We start from the raw sequence: 10,369 nt of genomic DNA, 5'->3' as shown, positions 1-10,369 counted from the left end.
CTGTGAAATTAGCAAATTTTCATTCCTGCAAAAGGTAACATTGTTATTATTTTTTCTACTGATAAGAAAATTCTTAAGGCAAGTATGATAAATATCTGTAATGCAGCAGACCATACCTCTCAAAATGTTGCTCAAGAATTCTAGACAAAAGTAGATATAATGGGGGAACAAAGGTATAAAATCAGGAAAAAATTGAAAGTATTCTAATTCACTTAGAAAGTTAACAGAACAACAGCTTTTGCATTAGCATGCATTATTTGAACAATAAAACGCATGATACTCTAATAACTGATATTATATTGACGGACAATACCAGTCAACATGATTTAGTTGTCAGTGATTTACCAGAAAATTAGCAATTGTTTGAGGGACAAGTAAAAAAATTAGGCAAAATCAGGGAGCTTCTGCGAAAATTGGGACAGTTGAGAGGTATGCAGTGGAAAGCGTCTGTCTGTCCATTTCTTTGTTGCCTCACTTCAAATACCAAAACTGATATGTAGCTAGTACTGTTCCATTCCATCTCCAGAATAAATCAGTGACACTCTGCAATAATTAAATTAGCAGCTATCCAAAATTAAATAAAATTAAGCATTTCCATGTCTAATTACCTAATGAGTGAATGGTAGTGCATTCCATTCCCAGTCCATTTTCTGTACAACATGAGATGTTATTTGCCATTACAAGTGCTGCATCGATTTTACTACTGACTTTTGTAGCTCCAAAATAGTCATCAGATGATTCAGCGGTGCAGTCCAATACTTTTTTTGCTCCTATTGGTAAATGTTTACATGGTCTGCAGCAAAAGAAAGCAACATACTTATTAGGGAAAATACATCCTGGCAGTTTATGAATGAAAGGAAATGAATTTCCTTTAATCTCTTATGGTGTATATTTTAGTAAAATCATAGCTATTTATACAGTTTGTAGAGACAAGAACTGCAGTGTATTAGAAATAGGTTAGATAGCTATTCAGGAACTGTGTGCAGCTATTTCACATAGACAATAAAAGTCATTTAAAAATGGGCTATGCCTGCATGGCAATATGTGTGTTCTTTGCCAGGATATAGACACTGACTACATATAGATCTACTATGCTAATGTTAAACTAAATAGTGACGTTATCCCTGATGGTTATTATGCAGTCAAAAATACATTTTCATCCGTGTATCATTATAAATGATCAATTAAAGGTTAATTTCATGAGTAGCCGAGTACAAGGACTGCCACAAAACAGTACAATTACTTCTGTTCTTAGGGAGAAGGCCTGTCATTATCTCCCTGTGTAACCATTCCAGCTGTAATAATATGGCACCTGAAAGACGGAATTATATACCACTTATGATATATTTATCTTTTTCAAATTCTGAACTAGCTAACATTTAAAGTTTAGCATTCCAATACAATCCTTATTAAGAAGTAATTAACAGCCTAGTGGGGATGCAAAGTATCATGACTAAAACATATCTAATCTTCAATGTAGTGCTAAATGTATGAATCAATATGTGCATAATCATTAAATATTATAAAAACATTTGTTTCTAAGAGGGGTTCTGATGTCAGGGCTCTGACCCCAAACACCGAGTCTTTACATATACTGTCTCCATGGAAACAGAAACTCAGAGAAAAAAAAGAAAATTAAAAAAAAGGAAGAAACTGGTGTATCCCTTTTTCAGTGACTTATGACCTCAGAGATTACACTGCAGCACTTGAAAAAAAACATATTTTAGCATATTGACATGAAAATTGCATTAATATTCAGTTAAACAAACCCACCACTTCACATGTTAAGAAAACAGCAGCATGCGAACATATAAGCTTTCTGGTGTCATTTCTACTGCCACACGTTATCTTGTAATTGATCAGAATCAAGAAGAGACAGCTAGATTTTTCAGTTATGTGAATTTTTTTAACATCAACTCAGATCCTCACTCTGTACTAAGATCTCCAATTCTGGCTCCCAGAGAAGCGGACTGCTCTCTAGCTGGCCTTGAGATCCAGGAAAGTTGATTAGAGTCATCACAGGGAGGGAGACAATAGGCATGACATTACAACTCATCAACATGCCAGGCTGGCTATACAAATATTGTTAGTATGAAAAGCTGTTGTAACCCATACTTAGTATCATCTGCTTTTGAGTCTCTTTGTGAACAAGAAATCAGAAAATTATTAAGCAAGCCTGCAAAAATTAAAATATTTTGTTTAACAATAGAAAAAAAGCTGTAGGGGACTTTAAAGCTACTAAACCATAAGATTTAGGAAAGCAAACAAAGTTAGTGGGGTTTTTAAAATGCAAATAAATTAATATATAGAAAAAAGCTTGATATCTTAAATGATAAAACAGCTTATAAATTAGTGACTGTGGTATATCCAGGGTTGGGGTGTCATATGTCTTCAAGAAATTGCACAAAATCTCAGTGGGGGCCCCTTTTAAGGCCTATAGTTAACACTGTGGGGTCATAAACACAACCACTTTCATTGCTTTTGGACAATTACATATAACACATATGGCTCTATCTTACATAAAACATTCATGGGAGTTTCTTGAAAAGTTAAAACATGTTGATATGAACATAGTTAAATATCGGACTGTTAGAATGTCTAAACAGACTCCAGATGAACAACAGTTTTAAGGTGGCCTCCATGAATTAATGGTGCTGTTTAAAAAGGAGGATACAATGAATTTTGTAAAATAAGTAATTACATATGTTAACAAATAGACACAAGATAAATATGAAGCTGGTCTTAGTAACAATAAAAAGTACAGGCTTCAACAATACTACAATGTACCTCCTATACTGAGCCAACAGATATTGCCAGTATACTGTCCGACAGATTCAGGCAAAACCTTACCCCCCCAAAGGACCAATCACAATACCAGTAGATTGCCAGGCACCCAGTATTACTGATGCACAGGTTAAAACAGCACTGTCCAAGGCCAAGAATACAGCTTCTATGGGACCTGACAATATCCCTGGTTGTGTTCTGCATGAACTACAGAGTGAACTGGCACCTTACCCGTGTGCTCTGTTCAATCACAGCCTCACCTCAGGCTTTGCCCTGCCAAATGGCACACTGCCACAGTTATACTTCTCCACAAAGGAGGAGCGACTACAGACCCTGGGAACTATTGCCCCATTAGCCTGATGAGTTTGATATGCAAAGCTATGGAATGCATCATCATGGATCTAATAAACAAGGATATAGGGATTCTCCAAATTCTGGATCCCACACAGTTTGGTTTTGTGAAGGGTAGATCATGCCTGCTCAACTTGGTCGACTTCTTTGAGTCAGTCACCAGAGCTGTGGATGAAGGCAAGGTGGTTCATACAGCCTACCTTGATCTGGCCAAGGTTTTGATACTATTCCCCACTCAGGAATCATAGAAAAACCCACTAAACTTGGCATCAACCCCTATATCACTAGGTAGGTTGCAAACTGGCTCACAGATAGAACCCACAGTGTAAAAGTAGCTGACTCCAAGTCAGACTGCCAATTAGTCACGAGTGGAGTCCCACACTGTTTGGTCCTGGGTCATCTCCTGTTTGGCATCTACTTCTCTGATGTCCAGGCCAACATGAAGGGACTGTGGCTGACAAAGTTCACAGATGATTGCAAGTTGGGAGCTATTATTAACTCCCCAAGTGATGTTGACATCCTACAGAATGGCCTCACTGTGACTGGTGTCAGAACCACGGCCTTAAGCTCAATGCCAAAAAATGTGTCGTCATCCCCTTTGGGAAGAACCCAGTTCCCATGAATTACCACATTGATGGTAGTCCACTGAACACAGAAGATGTTATAAGAGATCTGGGAACACAGGTTGATAGCAACCACTTTTTTGATCACCACATTGCCACTGTGGTCAGAAAGTCCTTCTATATGGCACATCTCATTACTAAGGGTTTTGCATCCAGGAAGAAAGAGGTCATTGTCTCCCTCTACTCTTCCCTAATTAGGCCAACCATTGACTACAATGCCCATTTGGCATGTACCTCACTAGACACCTGCAACAACTGGAGATGTCAAAAATGTACCTCACAAAGAGGATCCTAGGCCTTAAACTCTTGTCCTATATGGACAGACTCAAAAAACTCCAACTATTCTCTCTCATATCGCCTACTTAGAGATGATCTCTGCATGACTTACAAAGCCATGTCTCACCCAACTCTGTTAGAAATACTACATCTAAAGAAATCCCAAACCCTCTGCACCACATGCTCCAGAGACCTCAACCTCATTACCACAATTAACAGAACATTCTGGAGGGACAGTATCATAACCCAGAGACTGCCCATGCTATGGAACAGATTTCCCATACATGTCAAGCAGAGCACGTCGCTGACCCTCTTCAAGAGAAATCTTGATGAGTGGATGGGAAACATAAAATTCACCCCGGGGATAACACCAGTGGCTCTACTCGACAGAGGCACTGGGAACTAAGGTTGGGTGGCACTATGCCAGGGTAATCCTATGGCTAGGCTTGTAAAGGCCCCAGGGCCATTAGCCTCGTACACACCTATGAACCTATGAATTATAGTTCTGAATAATGAAAAGAAAAAACATATTACTTGTACACCTTTTCTATAACTTAAAATATTGATTCAAAATTAAAATATTTTTAGATAACTGGATACATTGAGCAAAATAGGAAATAAACCTATTTTTATTGATAAGAGGCAATAAATCAGAAAGCATGCTTGGAAAATGAACTTATGGAAGCAGAAATTGGAAGTAAAAAAACTCATGGTACTTATGGGTGTGGATTTTCCAAACAATGTTGCTCTATTAGTACAGGATATATGGTTGTTTTAACACGCAGTAGGATAGCCACCAGAAATGCTGATAAATTGTGACTGTAATAGCAAGGCTGCTGTCTTTGTTGTAATTCATACCTCTTGCATAACTCCTATGTGGGCATAACCAAATCTGGCTCATCTAAACCCCTACTTAACCTCTTTAAATCAAGCCCCTCTACTAGCTAAATTCCTGAAGCCTGGAAAGCAGCCATTGTAATGCCATTACAGAATGGACTCCCAAACATGGATCTTGGTAACTAAAGACTATTTAGTCTCACTAACCCAGGACACTCATCAATTGTCTTTTCCAAAAGAAGGCCCTGCCTCTTTAACTTCATTAATTTCTTTGAAAAAGTAACATCAGCAGTGGCTAGCAGTTATACAGGACATACAGCATAAGGTCTTTAACAATATTCCCCATGCAGGTATTATTGACAGACTTGTAATCATCATCATCATCATCATCATCATCTCCATGATCATCCCCCTTTTTCCCATTTTCTACATGGGGTTGGGGTATCTTGCCAACTGTCACCATCTATCTCAGTTCAGTGTCTCAGCGTCACCCTCCTATCTTCTTCTCTCACACAATCCATCCAACTGGATGACCTCGATTCCTTTTGCCTTATTCCTGTCTGTCCCAAATCGTCTTCACCAGATCATCTTTTGTTTTTCTCCACATGTGCCTGAACCATGGTAATCTATTCCCTTTGACCTTCTCAACAATTAGAGCAACTTGGGCTTCATCTCTGATATCCTCATTTCTTCATCTGTCCTTCAGTGTGCATCCTACCACTAATCTCAGGCACGTCATCTCCATCACCTCTAGTTTCCTCAACTGCTCTGTCTTCACTGTCCAGGTTGCTGTACTTGCACCACTGTTTTGTACACCTTACTTTTCAGCTTCTTTAGCATTCTTCTGTCATACACTACACCTGGCACTCTCTGCCAGGTAGCTGCAGTCTCTCTGATTCTATCTTTAACCTCTTCATTCAGACTTCCCTTCTCCTCAACCACCCCTTCCAGCATACCTCTCAACCTGGAAACATTAAAAATCTGGACAAAGGCCCACGAAAAGTAGGTACAACTGGCCATAAATCTAGACGCTGATTAACAAAACATTTGCATACATAATTATGCAACTCAACCTGCTCTGATGGTATTGTGGGACACTAACATTCAAATGCAAATTGAAGAACAGGCAAAATATTAAACATAAAATATAACCAGAACAATAGTATTTTATACCTCCTATAATGTATATTGCTTTTAGGTTAAAGCAGCCAAAATTAATACCTTTATACTTGTAATAATGAATGTAAGACATTGTTTATCTATGCAAAATCCCTTCTCAAACTCCCCATTCCAGTCCCCATCTATAAGTAAATTGATCTTATTTGTTACCACTTCCATAAAATTAGGTATGAGTACACTAAACAACATGTCTCCTCCAAAAACTTTGCTTTCCTTACCACCACACACAAACTCCCTGGCATTCAGCTCCTTTCCCATCTTGCTTGCTTTCAGGCCCATATCTGTCCTATTACCTTTCTCCAGCAGCATTCACTGTGTAACACAAGCAAAAATGCTTCACCGAAATCCAAGAAAACTCACTTCCCCATCAACTGCTGCTGTAACCTAGTCACAAAATATTAATACATTTGAAAGGCAATGATCTGCTTGTTAAAAGCACATGTTGCTGCTCAGCCAATATCCCATCTACTCACAGGACTTCCAGCAACTCACCTTGCAAGATCTTCTTCATTACAGCTTACTAATATATAAATGCAGCTTACTAATATATAAATGTGTCCTTCTGAAACTCACTTATGAAACAGAATTAGCAGAGTTCTCTTCCAGTTCACTGGAACTGTTTCAAATTCCTGAAATAGACAAGACAACAGCATGGTCATTAGCACTCAAAATGATACCTTAGTCAGTCCTTGGGCAATACTTCGTCTTTTTCAATATAACCTCTTTCCCAGTTAATCTTTCATTTGCCCACCTGTCTTCACCCATCTTTTAGGCCCTTTTCCTGTCAAGGAGCTCTTCGCCCCTTCTGTCTTGTACATAGGAAAAGTCATCTCAATACATTCTCAAAGATTGGTGATGGGAAAAAAAGCATATGTGTTTAATGGGGCTAAACATAACTAACAGAACAAAACTAAATTATGCTAAGGATTTCCTTGTATTAATACCATACGTTATCTAGAGCACAAATATATGGTGATTAGAGTATTCCCAGATACATTCAAAGTCAAGGCAGTTACTCGTAAAATTAATCAGCTTTCAATTTCCTGAGTTGTTTCTGCCCTTAATGAATTATAGGGATAATGGTAACATGAAATCACATCACAATCCTCATACTATACCAAATATCAAAAATGCAAAACTAAATTTAAAAGAAATTATATCTCTACCTCTCATTTTTAGATTACAAAAAAAATGCAATTCTCTGCACCGATTAAATGACTGCTACCCTCAAGGTATGCATTAGTAGGACTTTAAACAGGTGTGTGTGTATGTGTGTGTGTGTGTGTGTGTGTGTGTGTGTGTGTGTGTGTGTGTGTGTGTGTGTGTGTTTGTACATATGACAACAATAACTTAAGTTGTGTCTTTTAAATAATCAGAACACTGCATCACAGTCTTTACAATGTGATTCGACAGGCAATATGGTGCTGGATAAGTGTTTGTCTAAGCTACCACTCTTACAAAAAAAATCCTAAGAAAGGTCTTATCCTTTCCACATGGTATCAGTACAGCAAACATTTAATCAAACCTACCACATAGTTTTAATTCCTAACTGGTTTAATTTCAATCAACTGCAACAACTTGCCCTAATGGGATGCTTCACGCTTTGTTTGCTGTCGTTCCTGCTGACCCACTAAGATACTTACAAAATACACAACAACCAAAAACAGTACAATGGCAGGCTCAGCCCTAACCAGCTTTATCAAATTAATGCAAAGTTTTACAACTAAAACAAAAAGAAGCCGTAAGCTGCTCATTGGACATTTTCCGGTATTCTGCCTAGTGCTTACCTTTACTTGATATGGCTGCCAACATTTTCACACAAAGCAAAGTATGTAACATAAAAGAAAAGAAAATGCAAATCTGAAGAGTACTCTTTAAATACTAGGTTATATTACATAGCATTCATATCTTAAAAAGAAGACATTCACAGTGCAGAAAAAAACATAAAAACTCCGTCAGCCAAAGACAACGACCCCCTTACAGCTACATAAGGAAACTGAACTCTGCTTTTTAAAACACTAACATACTTGTGTCCTGATGAGCAGCAAATGCCAACATAAAACAGGCAGAATCCAAAACAGTACTAAAATGCATTAACTGCCTGCTGTCATCACTTTAAAATACTTATTTTATTTTATTTATTTAACATTTGTTTACTTGGGAAAGTCAGACTTGGAAGGAGCCAATTTTCAGGGGAGGCCTAAGGAGAAACGCTACAGACGCATGTTTTTGTAAAGTGGGATTTCAGCCAAAGCACCTGGAGAAAATACACACAAATGCAGGGAGGACATGCAGACTGCACACAGAAGGCACCCTAGCCACAAATCAAAGTGTAGAACCTCTTGCTGTGAGACAACAGTGCAAACTGCTGCACCAGTGCTCCGTCCAGTATCCCTGCTACTACTTAAAAGTAGAACTTCAGTTTTCAGTTCCTGTCATGTCCTGCAGAGTTTTGATGTTTAACCCTTTACTTATTTGCAAGGCATCCCAATTTCCCAAATCATTCCTCTAGTTTTTGTCCTGTCCCTTTGCCTACAGGTTTTGATTCTTTAGTAAGTCGCTGATCACTAATACCAACCAGACATACCTCTCAAGTGTACTGTGTACCTCATTACAAGGAATGTATGCTTACCTCATTTGGGATCTTAAAAAAATTCATGTTCCACATTGAAAGGGTTTTTCACACATTCTGATATCCTTTGTTTTTATTTTTTAAATCCCCTGCCCCATTCTCCAAAATCAACAGGTTGTCAGGCACTGCCTCACAAGGCTGATGTAATCATACATGCTCCTGCACGTTGATGATGTTGCAAATACATTGGCAGTGCATGATGATGCCAGCTATTATTTAAAAAATTGTAAATAAAAATAAAAGAAAAATCATGAATTAAAAAGGGCACGTGGAGGTTCATGGCACCCCATTAGTTTGCCCTCAAAATGAGTAAATACCAAGGAATTTGGTACGGTTGAGCGGTATGTCTTCCAGGTAACTTGTTCAGCTATTTCCCCGTCTATCTCAATTCTTAGCTTCTTCTGACTTCCCCCATTTGCTGCCATTAGAACTGTTTTATCTGTGGTCAGTTTCACCCTGTGAGCCTTAAGATTTGCATTCCATTCTACTAGCCTTACTAAAGTTCTTGTTCAGAGTCTGCTGTAATGTCACATCATCTGCATACAGAAACTTTGCTGATCTGTCCCCTCCTACCTGTTTGCTAATGTAGGCCATCACCAGTATGAACAGTGTGGGCTCAGAGCTGAACCCTGATGCACACCTATACCCATTGGGAACCACTCTGTGAATCTGAACACTGCTCGCACGTGTGTCATTGGGTCCTTGTACACAGCCTGCTACAACTGTACCAATATCTGTGGGACTTCAAACAAACACAGAGGTGCCCAAATCAGATTTCTCCAAGTCTAGGAATGCCCAGATGGACTCTTTCCTTATCTCTAGCTTCTTCTCAGCTGTCTCACTGCAAATGATGGGTCAGTTGTGCTGCATCCAGATATGAATCTGAACTCCTCATCTCCCATCTCCCATCCTACTTTCTACTACTCTACACATTCATTTATCAATTAACCTCTCCTGAACTTTCATGCAGTGTGACAGGAATTTGATACCTCTATACTGCCCACAGTTGTTGATGTCCCCTTTGTTCTTAAACACTGGCACTAGTATACTTATTCTCCAATCATCTGGGACATGCCGTTCTCTCCATTCTGCTATGAGTACCCAAGCAGTTCATTTCTCCCCAACCCACCCTACACCTTGGTCATATCTACCATGATCTGATTTGAGCCTGCTGCTTTTCTTGACTTCATTTTCCTTAGAGCTGTTCTTACTTCTTCTAAGGTGGGATTTTTCTTCTTCTTCTTTTTTTGTTGTAGGCTGTCTGAGGAGTTTTCTTCATTCAGAAGTTGCTGAAATATTCCTTCCCTCCATCTTTGATGTCCTGCGAGCATCCCTTATGAAGTGTAACTGATGACTATCTTCTTTATCTTTCTTTCTTTGCCTTGTAACTTTATAAAGTTTCTTTCTGCCATCTACCAAGTCACTATTCAGAAACTGGTAGAGTGCCTCTGATGCCTTATTCTTTGCTATTGCAACTAACCTCTTAGCTTCTTTGTTAGCCAACCAGTATTCCTTCTTTGCCTGGTCCATCTTTTCTATCTCCCACTTTTTCCTGCATTCCTTCTTTCTTTTGATGACTTCCTGGAGTTCTGCAGTCCACCACCTGCCTTATTTCAGCCACATATCTGTTCTTTAGTCCTCACACATGTTGTTTTGAGACACTGATATTCTTCTTCTTCCTGAGGTG

At 38.8% G+C, this 10,369-nt stretch overlaps 1 protein-coding gene across 1 annotated transcript in view; it reads right to left on the bottom strand.

Moving 5' to 3' along the window:
* Positions 1–600: 600 nt before the first annotated feature.
* Positions 601–10,369, bottom strand: part of LOC122803247 (receptor-type tyrosine-protein kinase FLT3-like) — a 185,473-nt gene continuing 175,704 nt past the window's right edge. Inside the window, exon 4 of the mRNA XM_044072842.1 lies at positions 601–793. Coding sequence (XP_043928777.1) covers positions 601–793 — 193 coding nt within the window. The remainder of the gene's footprint in view (positions 794–10,369) is intronic.

Source organism: Protopterus annectens, chromosome 5.part1, assembly GCF_019279795.1.
Source record: "Protopterus annectens isolate FY-2018-M chromosome 5.part1, PAN1.0, whole genome shotgun sequence".
Taxonomy (NCBI): domain Eukaryota; kingdom Metazoa; phylum Chordata; order Ceratodontiformes; family Protopteridae; genus Protopterus; species Protopterus annectens.
This window is presented reverse-complemented; position numbering and strand designations above follow the sequence as displayed.